The sequence below is a fragment of the Rattus rattus genome, chromosome 6 (assembly GCF_011064425.1).
Source record: "Rattus rattus isolate New Zealand chromosome 6, Rrattus_CSIRO_v1, whole genome shotgun sequence".
NCBI classification, from domain to species: domain Eukaryota; kingdom Metazoa; phylum Chordata; class Mammalia; order Rodentia; family Muridae; genus Rattus; species Rattus rattus.
This window is the reverse complement of record NC_046159.1, coordinates 24,134,172-24,153,133: the sequence shown is the minus strand read 5'-3', so window position 1 is coordinate 24,153,133 and position 18,962 is coordinate 24,134,172. Positions and strand designations below refer to the sequence as shown.

Here is an 18,962-nt window from a genome sequence, read left to right as displayed (position 1 = left end):
TTCTATTTTTATTGGTTATTTGGAAATTTCACATAATGCACCAGATCACGTTCCCTTGCCAGCCCTCCTTGGTCCACCCACCAAGCCTTGTAACCTCCCCCAAAACAAAATTAAAGCAAGAGAGAGAGAGAGAGAGAGAGGGAAAACAACAGTAGCAGCAGCAGCAGCAGCAGCAACAACAACAACAACAAAACAAGTTCAATTTGTGTTGCCCATATACTCACTTGGATCACAGTCATACTCCCAGCTCCTTAAAAGAAAACTAAATCCTACCACACTCCACAACAGACAGAAGCCATCAACTGTGAAGAGCTACAAGTCAGTATTCCTATCATAATTTTTAAGAGTTCTCTTCAAACAGGACTGTAAAATGTTTGTCTGTCTGTCTTTCTTCCTTCCTTCCTTCCTTCCTTCCTTTCTTTTTTTTGGCCAGGGAAGGGTGGGGTTAGAGGAGAGCAGTTGTCACAGAAGCCTCCTATGCCTCTTATTTTCAACCTTGGCCCGCAGTCATCAATACCACTGCAAAATAAGGACTTTTTTTTTGTCTCTTATCGTTAGCAGCAGCGTGGATCATGGAGTTCCTTGTGAAAACCTTGAAAACATAAAGCTGTTTAAGGCCATTCAAGAAATTATTTTAAAACAGAACTTTTTCCTTCTAATATACATTGTTTGGCATCCACATTCCCATTCCCCCTTACGTCCGTTCAAATCAAAGGGATTTCTTCCTTGCTCCTGCCAGGGCTTTTTCTAGCTCTCTGTCAAATGCACACCCCAGGGATCTTGCACTGGGTGTTTCTATTCCTTGGAAATCTTTCCCCCAGAGTAGATCACTCTGTTGCCGCCTTTAAGGAATTTGCTCATATTTTGCCTTCTCATTTAAGTTTTCCAACAACTATAAATGTTTCCAAACTGAATCCCAGGCCCTTCATATTGATTTTCCCCACAGACTCTATTATCATATAGGATAAAGAGTATATTAAGCACTATTTTGATTGTTATTATCTGTTTTGTTACGGCAGTGAAAGCTCAGGGAAGAGAGAGGTTTGCTTCTATTTCATTTACTGTCTGAAGCAGATAACACAGAGTATGCTAATGATACTATTTGACTAATGAATTCAATAATATGTGAATGAAGAAATAGGTCATTGTCCAAGTTACTTAACAACCAGATAATTGTGGCTCTTCTTACCGAATTTTGGTAGGCAACCTAAAGCTTTACTTCGTTTTGTAGACATTCCAAGGCTCTCCAGAATAGCTAGAAAAAGCACTGAGAGGCACTGCCTGCCTCACAGGACAGAGAAAGTAATACACATCTCAAGAGTCAAAGAAGTTACAGACATTCTGCAGCTTTGGGTATCCCTGTTCAAATGCAAATGTTACATGCTCTTTCTTTTTTTTTTTTTTTAAATCTTTATCAACTTGAGTATTTCTTATTTACATTTCGATTATTATTCTCCTTCCCGGTTTCCAGGCCAACATTTCCTTAACCCCTCTCCCTCCCCATCCTCCCCCATTACCACCCTCCCCCAAACAATCACATTCACTAGATTGAACCCCATTTTTAATAGGGTTATTTGTCTCCCTGCGGTCTAACTTCTTGAGTTCTTTGTATATTTTGGATATGAGCCCTCTATCTGTTGTAGAATAGGTAAAGATCTTTTCCCAATCTGTTGGTTGCCGTTTTGTCCTAACAACAGTGTCCTTTGCCTTACAGAAACTTTGCAGTTTTATGAGATCCCATTTGTCAATTCTTGATCTTAGAGCATAAGCCATTGGTATTTTGTTCAGGAAATTTTCTCCAGTGTTCATGTGTTTGAGACTCTTCCCCACTTTTTCTTGTATTAGTTTGAGTGTATCTGGTTTGATGTGGAGGTCCTTGATTCACTTGGATTTAAGCTTTGTAGAGGGTGATAAGAATGGATCGATCTGCATTCTTCTACATGTTGACCTCCAGTTGAACCAGCACCATTTGCTGAAAATGCTATCTTTTTTCCATTGGATGGTTTTGGCTCCTTTGTCAAAAATCAAGTGACCATAGGTGTGTGGGTTCATTTCTGGGTCTTCAATCCTATTCCACTGGTCTATCTGTCTGTTTCTGTACCAATACCATGCAGTTTTTACACTATTGCTCTGTAATACTGCTTGAGTTCAGGGATAGTGATTCCCCCAGAAGTCCTTTTATTGTTGAGGATAGTTTTAGCTATCCTGTGTTTTTTGTTATTCCAGATGAATTTGGAAATTGTTCGGTCTAACTCTCTGAAGAATTGGATTGGGGATTGCATTGAACCTGTAGATCGCTTTTGGTAAAATGGCCATTTTTACTATATTAATCCTGCCAATCCATGAGCATGGGAGATCTTTCCATCTTCTGAGATCTTCTTCAATTTCTTTCTTCAGAGGCTTTAAGTTCTTATGAGATTCCACCTCACACCAGTCAGAATGGCTAAAATAAAAAACTCCGGTGACACTAGATGCTGGTGAGGATGTGGAGAAAGAGGAACACTCCTCCATTGTTGGTGGGATTGCACAGTGGTACACTCATTCTGGAAATCAGTCTGGAGGTTCCTCAGAAAATTGGACATTGAACTGCCTGAGGATCCAGCTATACCTCTCTTGGGCATACACCCAAAAGATGTCCCAACATATAACAAAGACACATGCTCCACTATGTTCATAACAGCCTTATCTATAATAACCAGAAGCTGGAAAGAACCCAGATGCCTTTCAACAGAGGAATAGATACAGAAAATGCAGTACATCTACACAATGGAATATTATTCAGCTATCAAAAACAATGACTTTATGAAATTCATAGGCAAATGGATGGAACTGGAAAATATCATCCTGAGTGAGGTAACCCAATCACAGAAAAACACACATGGTATGCACTCATTGATAAGTGGCTATTAGCCCAAATGCTTGAATTACCCAGATGCCTAGAACAAATGAAACTCAAGACGGATGATCAAAATGTGAATGCTTCACTCCTTCTTTAAAAGGGGAATAAGAATACCCTTGGCAGGGAATAGGGAGGCAAAGTTTAGAACAGAGGCAGAAGGAACACCCATTCATACCCTGCCCCACATGTGGCCTGTACATTTACAGCCACCAAACTAGATAAGATGGATGAAGCAAAGAAGTGCAGTCTTACAGGAACCGGATGTAGATTTCTCCTGAGAGACACAGCCAGAATAAAGCAAATACATAGGCGAGTTCCATCATTAAACCATTGAACTGAGAACGAGACCCCCGTTTAAGGAATTAGAGAAAGGACTGAAAGAGATTGAAGGAACTTGAGACCCCATATGAGCAACAATGCCAATCAACCAGAGCTTCCAGGGAGTAAGCCACTACCCAAAGACTATACATGGACTGACCCTGGGTTCCAACCTCATAGGTAGCAATGAATAGCCTAGTCAGAGCGCCAGTGGAAAGGGAAGCCCTTTGTCCTCCGAAGACTGAACTTTCCATGATGGTGATTGTTGGGGGAAGGGTGGTAATGGGGGGAGGATGGGGAGGGGAACACCCATATAGAAGGGGAGGGGGAGGGGTTAGAGGGATGTTGGCCTGGAAACCGGGAAAGGGAATAACAATCGAAATGTAAATAAGAAATACCCAAGTTAATAAACATGAAAAAAATTGAAAAAAAGTTCAACGTTCTTAGGCATCAGGGTAATGAAAATCAAAACAACCCCGAGACACCACCTCACACAGTCTTTTCTCTAATTACTCCATTGATGACCCTGTCCTCAGTCCAATGGTTGGCTGCAAACATCCAGCTCTGTATTTATCAGGCTGTGGCAGAGCCTCTCAGGAGACAGCTCTGTCAGGCTCCTGTCAGCATGCATGTTGTGGTTTGCCCTGGAGGATGGCTGCCTAGTCATGTACTCAGAACTCAGAACCTTCTCCCATTTAATTTGTAGAATAAAGGCGACAACCTGTGATTTGGTCAGGGGAAGGGAAGTTGGAGGAGGGGAGGAGAGAGAAGGGGTCAGAGAGGAAGGAGGAGGTTGTAGCTGAAGACACAGCATGGAAAAAACCGCAAGTGATGAGGGATTTTAGAGCTGGGGAATAGGATAGTGTAGTGGTAGATATGCCTAATCTACGCATGAGCTTGTACTCATATTAATCAAGTTGTGTTTTTTTTCCTCCGGCGTATTTGGGTTGGAGAGGTTACTGTAACATATGCACTTCTTAGCATCAGCCATATTGTCTGTATTTGGTGGCTGTATGCATATGGGATGCATCCCCCAGGTGGGGCAGTCTCTGGATGGACTCATCTTCAGTCTCTGCTCTACACTTTGTCTCTTTTTTCATCCTGTGAGTATTTTGTTCCCCCTTCTAAGAAAGACTGAAGCATCCACACTTTGGTCATCCCTCTTCTTGAGCTTCAGGTGTTCTGTAAATTGTATCTTGGGTATTCCGAGCTTTTGGGCTAATATCCACTTATCAGTGAGTGCATACCATGTGTCTTCTTTTGTGACTGGATTACCTCACTCACGATGATATTTTCTAGTTCCATCCATTTGCCTAAGAATTTCCTGAAGTCATTGTTTTTACTAGCTGAGTAGTATTGCATTGTGTAGATGTGCCACATTTTCTGTACCCATTCCTCTGTTGAAGGACATCTGTGTTCATCATCTGCTTTTATTGCTGCTGCTACAACCAAGCAGCAACAAGTTCTGGGTTGGATGTGGGAAAAGAGGAACATTTATTTATTGCCAGTGGGAGTGCAAACTGAAGTAATGACTGTAAATGTCAGTGTGGAGGTTCCTCAGAAAGCTAAAAATACTACCCACCACGTGATCAAGTCATATGACTACTGGGCATTTACCCAAAGGACTCCATATCTTAATCTAGAGACACTTGCTCATCTGTGTTCACTGGTGCTCAACTCATAGTAGCCAGGAGATGAAAAGCCTTTATGTCCATCAGCCGATGTATGAATAATGAACATAATAATATATTTACACAACAAAATAGTCTTCAACTATAAAGAAAATGAAATTTGTAGGTAAATGAATGGAACTGGAAACAATCATTCTGAATGAATTAATTCAGACCCAGAAAGACAAATGTTACACATATTTTCTCAGTTGTGGATATTAGCGTTGAATAATCAGATATGTGTTTTATTTGTAGCACCCACAGAGTTTAGGAAATTACTAGAGTATGAGGATGGTCTTTCAAAGTCAGGGTGATAGAATGCAGTGATATAAAGGATTAAAAGAGAATAGTGGAACATGAAGGGTTATACTGTGGCCCAGGAGAGGAGGGTACGGTAAATGAAGTAATACATTATATGATTCATATATTATATGATGGATAAATAATACTAAAGACCTTTTGAAAAAGTCATATGGAAACATATTACTTTATAAGATTTCTAACACACACACACACACACACACACACACACACACACACACACACACACAAATGGAGTTCTCCTACAATAAGGAAGCAATGTCCCTGCTAGACACAGAGGGTAGCACATAAACCCCCAGCACAGGCAGGAATGGATTACTTCATCTGGCATTGTAAGTCTTATAGACTCCCAAACACTATAAGCCATTGCAGTCGTTTACTCTTCAGATTATTTTCTTAGTTTTACTTTATTATTTTTAAAAGGTAGTATTCATTGAACATGGTACAATTACATAGGATGCTTTCATATACCCGTATCGTGCACACTCAGCTCATTTCCCACCATACTCCCTAAGTTGGTCCTTTCTCTTGCCTATGGTCCCTCCACCCCTCTTCCCACTTGATGATCTCTCTATTTTCTTTTTTTCGGAGCTGGGGACCGAACCCAGGGCCTTGTGCTTGCTAGGCAAGCGCTCTACCACTGAGCTAAATCCCCAACCCCGATCTCTCTATTTTCATGCCATGTGTGCAACCAGAGTTTCTTCATCTGTCTGAAATCTAGGCATCACAAATGAGAAACATTTGCTGTATTTCACTGTGAAACTCATTAAATCCACTTAGCATAATTATCTCCACTAGCATGCATTTTCCTGCAAATGACACAACTTTGTCCTTTTCATGACTGGAAAATTCCCTTATACACATATACCACATTTTCTTTTTTTATCTAGATAATGTAAAGAGATGGGAAGTAGTTTGCATAACTGATCAAAATCTTTGCCTAATTCTCTGTGGGAGAATTAAACTTTGGTGTCCTTGACATGTTCCTTGCAGCACTTACAGTGTAGGTAGTCTCTCTACCTAATTCATAGGCTCATGCAAGTGGCTGCCATTGACCAATGTTACAACTTTATAATGACCGCCGCATTATATTTATTTGGTGTGTGTGTGTGTGTGTGTGTGTGTGTGTGTGTGTGTGTGTGTGCGCACACATGTAGATGAACATGGAAGTTAGGACAATGTGCAAGAGATGGGTCTCTGTCACCATGTGAGATCCAGGGGTTGAACTCAGGTTGTCAGGCCTGGTAGCAAACATCAGGTTTGAAGGTTTGCTTGTCAAACTAGACCACTGGCTCTGACCACCATATTAAAATAGAGGATTATGATGTATCCTCAGCTGCTCAGTAGCCTTGGCTCCAGAATGAGGAAGCACATGGGAGGACCTAAGCAGCATTAGGGTCAGTCTCCGGCAGATCCTAAAGTACAAAAAAATGTGATTGTGAAGTAAGTGCTTGATGTTGTAAACCAGTTGGGTACTGGGACTGTGGAGGACACAGCATAGTTTATTCACAATGTGATTATTTTTTTCCCCCCTAGGGAGATACCGGCAACTTTAGAACTCACTTTTGCATAAAGAGCTTGAATGATAGAGGCTCTGGGAATGAACGATTACAGGCGGGAGGGTGTGTGCTTACGAATCACTGCATCCCTGAACCTCATATGGAAAACTACGAATTCTCTTCTTCTATTCTTTAAAAATGCTATTTTCTGGGGTTGGGGATTTAGCTCAGTGGTAGAGCGCTTGCCTAGGAAGCGCAAGGTCCTGGGTTCGGTCCCCAGCTCCGAAAAAAAAAAAAGAACCAAAAAAACAAAACAAAACAAAACAAAATGCTATTTTCTCTTACTAAATAATTCAATTTCAGTCTGGGTAGGTGTCCATAGTAGGATGGTGATGATCTGACTATATAGAGGGCTGGCTTGGCGGTTGAACTGAAGCCCAAGCAGGGAGGGGAATATCAGCCCGCTGATGGGAAAGTGTCTGGACTGGGGAGTGTGTCCACAAATACAGCCTGAGATAGAGAGCATGTCTGATGGTGGGCAGGTGCAGAGTCCGAACTCAAGTAGTGTGAGGCAGGCATTCATGCTTGACAGCACTTCTCACAGGAAGTTAGAACCCCAAACGAGTGAGCAGAGAGACCTCAAGGAGGGCAGCGTGGGGTGATACCTTGGCATTTGGGGGAGGTGAGGATGCGCACCGTGCAGAGTGTTGGCTCCAAGTCAGGCTGAGATTTGATGACTAAGCCGGATGACTGGACCTTCCTTCACAGAGGGTAAATCAGGCATGGGTCTCAGGAGTCAGGGGAGGTACAGGGTGTGGGAATGGAGAACACAGGCTGGAAACTCTCTTTTAAGATAAAGAGAGAAATCCTTGCTAGGATGCGAAGGAAATGGGCTTTCAGAACCCAGGCAGGTTAAAGAGTGTCCATGCATAAAGTAGACCTGGCGCAGGTTCCAGAGACCGAGCCGGGAGAAGAGACAATGTCCCCACGTGGTGCCATAGTCTAGGGTGTGTACTAGGTGCCTTTGGGATGAAGAATGCTTCTGTTCATGGCAGGGTCTTGAGTATGGTGTTAGAGCCCCAGGAAGGCCAACTGGCAGCTGCGGAGATCAGGAGTAGAAATTAGCACACGCTGGGGAAGGGAGGCCTTACTGTGGATGTTGGCTCAGGGTTAGTCAGAATCTCTGTAAAGAGTTTGACTTCTCTAAAGGCCTGCTTCCTCTTTTTCCATTCCTTCCTGTTTTCTTCTCTCCCCCACTGAGTTCTTGGTATCGCTGTAATTGTACGATTGGACTGGGTGCATTCTCGGTCTGCGATAATCTCTTGGCAGGTCAGGAGAGTAGATCTCGAGCTGCAAGCTGAGGGCAGCTGTCTTTTACTGCCTCTCAGCTCCAGCCGGTATCGGGAGACTTTGCTGCTACATTTGTTTCCCGTTCAGTAGATATTTTAAAGACGGGATGGCACACATCTTCTGAGGGCAGGGAAAAATTTCTTCTCAACATGTTTTCAGAAAACATTTATATTAACACGAACTTCAAAAATAAATATGACTCCTCAGACATCGACACAGACTCTCGGCCAGGTAAGAAAGCATTTTCTGCTGCTCCCAGTTAGTGTTTGAGTAAAGGACAAAGACAGATGGTCTTGGATGCTGCCGTGTCTGCGGGTCCCTGGAGCCTCAGCCAAGTGCGTTGCTTGTAGACAGACGTGAAAGATCACGGGAAAAGAGGAAGTGTCTTTATTTTATCATCTAGAGAAAAATAACGCCATATGTATATATTGTATCTTTTCTACATATAAATACACACAAATATGTGTACCGTATTGTTTCAAAAGTTAGGCCACAGTATAGTAATTCCCGCTCTCTATTTGATAACATAGCATAATTTGTTTGGCATCTAAGTGTTGGGTCCTTTCACTCTTCTCATCCCAGTGATGGAGACAGAACACAGGACCTTACACATGGTTGGAAAGTATCATAATTCTTTTAGAAGTAGTGACTAAAAAATGTAGCGATTTTTACCATAAAGGTATGCAAAGACTTCTTGACTATCACAGACTTTGAAGTTGGAAACAAGAGGGAAGACTTTACAAGTATATAATGAGATACTCTGCAGTCATTACAAAACTGATAAAGAAGACATGATGATATTAAAAAAAGTTGGATGTATTGCCCTGTAATAGCAAAACTCAGGAGGCTGAAATGGGGGCTTGCTATAAGTTTGAGGCCAGCTTGGACTACATAATGAATTCATGGTCTACCTTGAGTACACACCAAGACCCTGTCTCAAAAATAAGACCAAAAATCATAAAGGAAAAAAAATTATGATTTAATGTCAAAGAAAATGATAGTCACAAATCAGTATCTATGATGTGCCAATTCCAGAAAATATACTTTTATGTGTGAGAGCTTTAAACTTGTTGGAAGATGAATATCAAAATATTGGCAACAATTATTCTCAGTGTCAGGAATGAATTATTTTATATTTTGGAATGTTTCCATAATTAACATGATTGTTTCATATTTACATTTTCTTATTATTTCGAATATTACATTATTAGTGTTTATCAGGCACAGGAACAGAATAGGAGAAGGAAGAGGAAATAGCAGAACTCAAGAAATGAATTTTGTTTGTCTTTCAGATCCCCCAAAGAAGAGCAAGTCTCAGAAAAGTTGCCACAAGTTCTCCAAGGTCCTCTTTACCTCACTCATAATCTATTTCCTGCTGTTGACAATCTTATTCTCCAGTGCTCTGATCAGTAAGTATGCAGTGGAGCAAGTAACCAAAGAAAAGAGATGGCACCCATTAGACAGACAGCTACCCGGAAACTTGGAAAAGAAACTCATTCTGGGGCTATAGATAATATTGTGAATTTTGATCTGTTTCAGAATTACTCTTCTGTAAAAATGATGGAACCCATTCTGGTTCATTCTGGTTGGAGAAGCATGTCCTGGAGCATCTATGTTAGATTTCAGTACTGAGGATGAGTCTGTGTTTCCTCAGTAGCATTTAGAAGCCAGCCCCACTGGACGCCCAGATGCTCATCTTTTGGAATGAGTAGGGGATGAGAAGTCATGGACCAGGCTATTCCAGGGACAGAGCTCCAGTGGAGCTCCTTTCAATTATATAATTTTTTTTTCTGTCCCAGACTGTGTGAGACCTGAAAGCTAATTTAGAAAACAGTGGATTTCTCTGTAGATTAGCTTTCACATTCATAAAAAATTAAAAACCATAAACTGTATTCTATGTAGGCATTATATTTAGCATTCAACAATTAGTAATATTCATTTACTATGTATTGGGCATCATGTCAGAGAGTCCAGAAGTAGCTACAGCCTCCAGTCTCAAGAAATTTAGAGAATAGTAAACTAGTGCTTAAAAAAGCATATGGGCAATGCTATGCAGGTAAGAAGTAAGAAGTAAACTCTGGGGCTAAGAAAAGCCAGGAGGAGATGACACCTAGACCTCTGTGTGCTGGCACTGGTATAGACATATGGGAGCATGGGAGATATGGGTAAATATAGGCCTGCATTACTGAAATGTATAGTGTTTCATGGAGAACTAAGAAATGAAATGGTCAGGTTGGGGATTTAGCTCAGTGGTAGAGTGCTTGTCTAGCAAGCGCAAGGCCCTGGGTTTGGTCCCCAGCTCCGAAAAAAAAAGAAAAGGAAAAAAAAAAAAGAAATGAAATGGTCAGGGGCAGACAAATCTGGACTCAGATTATAAAATAATTGTCATTTATTTTATCATATATATGTCTGTCTATCTATCTATCTATCTATCTATCTATCTATCTATCTATCTATCTATCTATCATCAGTAGCTGTTGCTGAGTCATTACCTATCCTAAAGTTTAGTAGGTAAATTGAACTATTAATATAATTCCTGCTCTGTGGCTTCACTAAGACTTATCTGTCTTGGGAGGTTCTTCTCATGGTCCTAGGTGAACATATGCATTCTCATGGAGTCGTGCATCAGTTACAGGCAGCCCAGTTCAAGTCAGGTGATAGAGAAAATAAACAGTTTCTTGAGTATGGAACTGCAAAGACATAATCCAAGTGGATGTGGGTATAGGGAAGGTTAGAAAGTGTGCCCACTTTCCCAATATGCCACAGACATGGAGAACCACTGAAGACTCTGAAGTAGGGAATGAGTAACATATAAAATTGAATTATAGAAGTGAGCTATTGCAGAGGTGTAAAAATGAAGGGAAGGGGAAATTATAAGACTCATTGAGAATCTATTTGAGAAGTGATGGAGGTTTGATCTAAGGGTCATGCTAGTGATGCAAAGGCGAGGGGGTAACTTGAACCTAAAGGTGGGTAAAGTTTTGGTTAATATTGATAGCTTGGAACTAGGGGACACGAAGAAACAGCACATGACTTTAATATTCTGAGCCCATAAAGTCAGCAGTCGTGAAGTTATTTGAAGAGGAATAAGATGAGCAACGGTTTTGGGTTGGAATATGATTTTGGTTTTGTTTATGATCATCTCAGAGGCTCCGATTCAGTTGGGCACATATTAACATATTTTAGGAAAGAGGAATATTTTTGAGAAGACCTTTGCTTATAGGCAGCAAATAACAAAAACAGACTAACAAAACAAACAAACAAACAAACAAATCTCTCCCAAAACCCTCCACTCCCAACCCCCAATCCCACCAACCCAGGAAAATGCAAACGCAATATCACTAAGGAAGAAGAATTTGAAGGAGAAATAAACACAGATGGAATTGGGTGTAGCATCCCATTTTAAGAGAGATGAATTGAGAAGGAAACACTTAGGAACGAGCACAGGAAGCAGCAGCAAGCAGCAGGCAGAACTGGAGGGAGCCACCATCTCCCAAGAATTAAGGAGGAAACAACCAGGCTTGGGTAAATTTGGGAAGTCCTTCTGGGAGAGGTCTGACTAGTGTACAGGAGGAGTCACTGACGGTCCATTTCAAGACTAGTTTGGTAAATTAGCAAAAGTAAAAGCCAGAATATGGTGGGCAACTCAAGGAACGAGTGGGAGATAAAATTCAATTTCTCCAGGAATGATAAGTCAGTTTCAGGTTAGGAACTCTGTGACAATGTGAAGACACTGAGAATGAAGAGCTAGCTGGGGTAGAGGGAGGGAAAGGAAAAAAAGAGAACACAAAATCCTTTCGATCATTGTCAGGTTCTTTTATAACTCTCATTCTTGGGAAACCCAAGAACTAGTCTCAGCTCATTTCTCTCTCACCTTTTCTCGGCTATGCCCATACTTAAAAAGAATTTATCATCTAAGATGTAGTCCTTCAGTGTGCTCTCCATTTAATGTTGATGAATACCTAGGATGAAGGGTCTGTCCCTTCCTTTCAGCTCTTCCTGGAGATATCTATGGCCTAATAGGAGTAGGGTTTTATTGACTATAGTGTGATGGGATTTTTTTTGTGTGTGTGGTAGGGTCTCATACAGCCTAGGCTAGGCATTAACTAACCAATTAATTAACCAACCAACCAACCAACCAACCAACCAACCAACCAACCAACCAATCAACCAACTAATCTAAGACAAGCAACCATCCAACCAGGCTAATAACTAACCATACTAACCTGTATAGTTAAGGATGACCCAAAACTTCTGATCTTTCTTCTAATTCCCAAGTGCTGGGACTACAGCCACCATACTCAGCTTATGGTAATGGAGAGTATTTCCTAGGCAGGCTCTAAACTATTCAGGTAATTGGGCATTTATAGATTTTGTTTCTATAAAGAATGCAAGAAAGTAAAAAGGAAGGAGTGTAGTCATGGTACTACCAGGAAAATAAATGGTTTTTATTATATTTTACAGTTCTGTTTAAAAAATATTCTCAGCTTCTTGAAGAAAAAACAATTATGAAGGAACTGAACTATACTGAATTGGAGTGTACAAAATGGGATTCACTCTTGGAAGGTAAAACTTAATGTGCCTAGAACTGACATTTTCAACTAGATTCTCAGGTAGATCCATCCCATCACTATGGGGATATGACGTCACACTATGCAGCTGCCTGTGGAGTCTTTTTTAGAGGTCTCCAATCAGGCATAGCTGTGATGTGTAGCTTCCTAGCTTGAACAAAGAAAGAAGTTTCAGGGAGGGTCGTTATGGGGTTGAACTGAATTTTATTAGCAACAGAAAGGAGCTCCTGGGAAATGAAGAAAATCTGGTGGTGTGAATGTCAGCATCTCATGGAGTTATGTTCAAGTTCAAGTGCGTGTGTGTGTGCTCACGTGCCCATGAGCACGGGTGTGTGCAGCACATGGAACTCGACTTTTCTTTTTTTGTTTTCTTTTATTGGATATTTTCTTTATGTTTCAAATGTTATCCCCTTTCCCGGATACCCCCCATTCCATCCCTCTACCTCCTGCCTGACATGAGGGGACCCCCCCATCCAACCATGTTATATGCATGTGTCTCTCCGTGGCCGTGTGTGTGTGTGTGTGTGTGTGTGTGTGTGTGTGTGTGTGCGAGTGTAGTGCCTGCAGAGGCCAGAAGAGGGTGTTAGATCCCCTGGAGCTAGAGTTATATGCATTTGTGAGCCAGGGGTCATGGGTGCTGGGAACTGAACTTCAGTTTTCTGCAAGAGCAGCACTTCAGTGTGTTAGTTTGCAGTGTGATTTTCTCAAGACTTAAACAGAGAATTTGTTTTACTAGTAAACAGAGCTGGAAAGGTGGATGTATGAAGATACATTGCTTACGTTTAGGAGAGGGGGGTGTTTAAGGCTGTCTCGGGTCACTTTGGTCCCAAGTAAGCAGTTTCTCTACTGTCTTTGGCATCTGTAATTGAGGTGTTTTTGGAATACACCGATGGCCCTAAATAGTTACAGTTTATTGTCTTCGGCAAGATACCTTTGGGAAACACTTGTTTCCTTACAGCATTTAAGCTCGTTGGGAGGTTCTTGCCTTTCTAGGTAGATCTCACTCTTCACTCAACTGTCTCCTTCGCTGTACAGAAGCTCTCAGGCCTGTCCACAGAGTCTGTCCTATGCCTACATCTTGAGGTGTTTAATCCATTGAGACTATTTGAGAGTCAGTTTTATACAGAATGGCTAGGTGTCTAGCTTCATCCTTCTGCACGTTGGCACCTTGTTTTCTGAGTACAACTTGTTGAAGAGGCTGTCTTCCTCTGGTATGTATTTTTTTTGGCAAGAAATCAGGTGGCTGTGACCGAGTTGATTTGTATTTGTGGTTCCCGTTTCTATCCATCAATCGACAGGTGTGCTTTTGTGCTGGTAGCACACTCTGTAGTCAAGGATGGTGATACATCCAACGTTATTCTTTTTTCCTCAGGATTGCTTTGGCTATCTTTTGTGCTTACGCATGAATTTTGAGATTTCATGCATCTTATGAAGAATGTTGAAATTTTGATGGGGATTACATTGATCTATTGACATTTAGGATCTTTCCATGAGGTCAGTTTTCTATTTCATTTAGGTTTCTCCCCGTTGAGGGCTCGCTGATATCTCTGTTGCCTGAAGAGGAGATGTAATTAATCCCAGAATACTTAAAATGTATTTTTTAGATATAAAATTTCCATTCAGCTCTTTATATCTTTATTTGTTCATGGTTTATGCATTTTTAGAACTTACTTTCAGAATCTTCCTATTTTCTTCTTGAGACATCTATCATGAATAAAGTTTCCAGATTAACCTATACTTTTATCTTGCTTGTTGGGATAGATTGACTACCATTTTTATCATCACTAACTAAAAATACATGTCTGGTAACTGAAATTTTGCTGCCTTGGTTGTTTATTGTTTATATATATGTATATACATATACATACATGTATATATTTATGTGATATAAGAGCTTTTTGGTTCTTGCAGAGTCTGGGTGTTCTTTATACTCTATTTCTTTGTTACAACTCCAGTAGGACAAAGGGCTCTGATATGAGTGATAATGAAGGTAGACTTGGGTTTCTTGGCACCTGAGGGAAACTGCTGCATCTGGGAGAAGCTGGGAGTCCCAGCTTCCATGTGATGTCTGCACACAAATAACTTTAAAGTGACGTTATTACATCACACTTACATTTCCTTTTTCCCCCCAAGACAAAGTCTGGAGCTGTTGCCCAAAGGATTGGAAGTCATTTGATTCCAACTGCTACTTCCCTTCCACTGACTCAGTAGAATCTTGGATGGAGAGTGAGGAGAAGTGCTCCAGCATAGGTGCTCATCTGGTGGTGATCCACAGCCAGGAAGAGCAGGTGCATCCTGGGAGAGAGTGGGGTTTGGGGCTGGCCTGATATCTGCCCATTTCTACTAGAGGGAATTTTGTTGATGTGGTGTTGGTGCTGTGGCAGAAGGCTTTCCAACAGATAAGCAGGAATGGTTACCTTAATCTTTGCATTGTACATCTTTGCCTCATTTTAGTAGAGCTAAACACCAAGGGACCATGGCATAAAAAATGCAGCACACTAGACTGACTGTAGGGAAGCATGAAATGTTTCTGCTCAAAACATCAGTTTGTGATTTCTGCACTCCAATGATTCCTGTAGTAATACCAACTGCCTAACAGAGAAGGAAGCAGGGAAACAGGACCAAATCTGGAGAGTCATGGCCAGCTATGAGAAATGAAATAGCTGAAGTTATCAATGGAGAATGATTAAATGTGCAAAAATCTCTCATGCACAATTGTCAAAAATGGTGTTGGTCAAGAAAGGAGGAGGAGTCAGTTTGAGATGGGGATTCATTAAGATCACGGTCAGAAATTGTTTCTAGAGTCATGAAAACATGAATGAAGACTTTGTATTCTTATCATCTGAGAAATGCAGTCCTGGGTGGGGGGAGGTGGGTGAAAACGCACACTCCTGGGAGATTTCTTCTACTCCTTAATCATTTGTCCTCTAATCTCTGTGTGACCAGAAAACACTCAGTTACAATATCATGGTGGACCTATAAAATCTAAAATTATTGATATTAATTTAAAACTTGAAATATATTTAAAAGCGTAAAGAGATGAAGTGGGATTTGATTATTGTGTATTTGCATATGTGCATCATATTAGACCCTATAATTTTGTATCATTAAAATCATTTCTAAAAGATCTTATAAAAATTCTGTAACAGAAAAGAATTATTCAATCGAGGCTGAAGGCTGATTCTTCTTTCTTCTTAGGATTTCCTGCCCAGGATCCTGGATACTCATGCTGCTTATTTTATAGGACTTTCAGATCCAGGTCATCGACAATGGCAATGGGTTGATCAGACACCATACAATGGGAATGCCACGTGAGTCTAGAGTTATATAGAGAAGTCCTTGCTCCTGTATCATGAGGAGAATTTATAGTGTTCCAGCTGTTGGTTACGAAGCTAGAATAGCTCCCTCCTGGTGTAACTGATGGGGATGGAGTTCCTTTTACTCTTCCATGTGCTCATTACAGGAGTCCTGTGGAACACACATTACTAATATTCCCAGTAGAGATGAGGAAATTGAGTTTGAAGAGTGTAGAATCATAAATATCCAAGCAAGGTCTTTACCCATAGATGTATTTTATTATGGTTTCAATTTCTCATCTGCATCTTTTTTAAAATTTATTTTTATTGGATATTTTATGTATTTACATTTCAAATGTTACCCCCTTTTCCCCCTCTCCCATACCCCCTCCCCCTTCTATGAAGATGCTCCCAGTCCCTCCCATCCACTCCCACCTCAACACACTGGCATTCTCCTACACTGGAGAAATGAGTCTTCATAGGACCAAGGGCTTCTTCTCCTATTGATGCCAGACAAATGCTGTCCTCTGCTACATACATGGCTGGAGCCATGGGTCCCTCCATATGTACTCTTTGGTTGGTGGTTTAGTTCCTGGGAGCTCTGGAAGGTCTGGTTGGTTGATATTGTTGTTCTTCCTATGGGCTTGCAAACCCCTTCAGCTCCTTCAGTCCTTTCCCTAACTCCTCCATTGGGATCCTGGTGCTCAGTCCGATAGTTAGTTGCAAGCATCCTCACCTGTAATAGTAAGGCTCGGGCAGAGCCTCTCAGGAGACATCCATATCTGACTCCTGTCAGCAAGCACTTCTTTGCATCAGAAATAGTGACTGGGTTTGGTGGCTGCATATGGGTCTCATCTGCATCTTTAAAAATAAAATTTAATTTACTTTTATTTGTGTGTATATATGTGTATCTCTGTGTCTGCCACATATATATGGGAATCCGTAGAGCTCACAATGAACTGTTGGATCCCATGGAGCTGGGGTTATAAGTGGTATGACCTCACCAATATGGGTGCTGGGAACAGAAATCTCAAGTTTCCTGGAAAAGTAGCAAGCACTCTTAATGTCTTAACCACCTTCTCAGCCATTATTTATATCCTTGTAAGAAAAATTCATGCCAAGATTCTAGTTATTTTTCATAAATTACACTCAATCTGATATGTTTTCATATTTATGTAATCATTTACAAGCTCATAATTTATTACTATGCTGTCAAATCCTTTCTGATGTCTGTTGTAAGAAATATATTGTGATAACTATGGTCATTCTCAGTTTTCAGAGAAGAAAACTTGGAATCTAGGTTATTAAGTTATTAGTCCTGGATGACAGAAATAAGTAGGTCATCTAGATATTTTAACTTGTTTCCAGTCTCTGAAAAATTCCATTGTAAAATGAAAAGGAAGGGTTATTGAAACATGAAAATAAGAGGAGACCTTTTCATTGTATGAATAATCGCCATGACTTGATTGTCCTCTGGTACCAAGACCTAGGGATGAAGAAACGGTATCCTCTGGGATGTGTGCTGGAAGAACAGTTAAGTAACAAGCTAAGGGAACTCTGAGTGTTGTGAGCCCTGTTATCCAGGGAAATGTGAGATATGGGTGATGGAGAACACCTGACTTGTACATTCTTGAATCTGATCTCCATAAATTCCAACCTCATCCTCAGGCTTGCTTCCTCTTGCTTCCTCTTTTTTAAGCATTATTGTAGGAAACACCCTGATGCTCTTTCCTTCCTTTCAGATTCTGGCACGAAGGTGAGCCCAGCAGTGACAATGAACAATGTGTTATAATAAATCATCGTGAGAATACTGGATGGGGCTGGAGTGATAGCTCTTGCAGTGATAAACAGAAGTTGGTTTGTCAGGTGAAAAAAATATACTTATGAATCACACATTCTCCTTGACTGTGGGATTGCATTGTTATCCACCACTACACAGATGCTTGGAAAGTTCTTCATGTGAAAGAGAGGTCCACAGAATTTTAGGTACGCAGCCAGTGTTTATACATATTATAATACTGCTACATGTGTAAATTTACTTAATCATTTGTCATTTTCTTATATAATGAGAATTTTCCATGTACCAGAGACTATAGAGGAGACTCTCTGTGCATATGTGGGAGCAATAAACTTCTCTACCTATTCCCAGGTTTCCAAAGTCTTATTTGATAATAGGATTGGATGATGTTGTCCCTGTACACATTTCTTTCCCTCTTTCTTTGTTTTTCTCTGTCTTTGGCTTCATTGATGTATAATTGACAAATAAATCATGGATACTCATGTTACAGTGTCTTGATTTGATGTGGAAATGTATTATGGAGTGGCTACCACAATTAGGTTGACAACACCCTCTATCACCTGCCATAGTTGCTGTGTGTGTGTGTGTGTGTGTGTGTGTGTGTGTGTTTAGAATATTTAAGATCTTCTTAAGCAAATATCAACACACTGGTTGAGATAATGTTAGTTATTGTCACTTTGTCAGTACTTATGCCTTATCTGGTAATTTGTGTCCTCTTCCATCAGCATCTTCTCATGTCTCCCAATACCTGCACTACCAGGAAGCATACCCAAACTTTGTTCCCATGGATAGTATGTCAGGTTTTATGGGTACTGTGTGACTCTAATGGGTGGCTGATCCTGGACTGGGTGAACTACATTAACAGCAAGTTTAAGGAAACATAACCTTCTCCTTACCCCTCCAGTGATTCTTGGTGTCCTACCTTGGTGCCTGCTGTATTAGGAACAGCCTCTGCACTGTAGATGGATGTTGAGGAGACCAATATGTCCCAGGGAAACCTCTATGCTTAGCATATTGGAAGTCTTTTTCAACTTCTTATCATGCATATTTTGAAACAAATTGACTGAATGGTATCAATACTCATAAAACTACCTCATTTATAGTCAATGATTGCTAACATTTTAACAATTTGTATAAGGATAGACATATGCATGCACAGATGTATTCATTTGATAGGACATTTGAGGGTTAGTTTGCTACATAACAATTCAGTCAATATTTCAGTACCAAATACCATTAT

The 18,962-nt window shown here is 40.7% G+C and overlaps 1 protein-coding gene across 1 annotated transcript; it reads left to right on the top strand.

Annotated features, from left to right (window-relative positions):
• The first annotated feature begins 8,007 nt into the window (after positions 1 to 8,007).
• On the top strand, positions 8,008 to 18,204 carry LOC116903304 (C-type lectin domain family 4 member A-like). Its single transcript, XM_032905730.1, has 6 exons — positions 8,008 to 8,288; positions 9,350 to 9,466; positions 12,522 to 12,623; positions 14,762 to 14,916; positions 15,827 to 15,939; positions 17,667 to 18,204. Exons 1-6 carry the CDS (start codon positions 8,207 to 8,209, stop codon positions 17,809 to 17,811), a joined length of 714 nt encoding a protein of 237 aa, XP_032761621.1. The 5' UTR covers positions 8,008 to 8,206; the 3' UTR covers positions 17,812 to 18,204.
• The last annotated feature ends 758 nt before the right edge of the window (positions 18,205 to 18,962 follow it).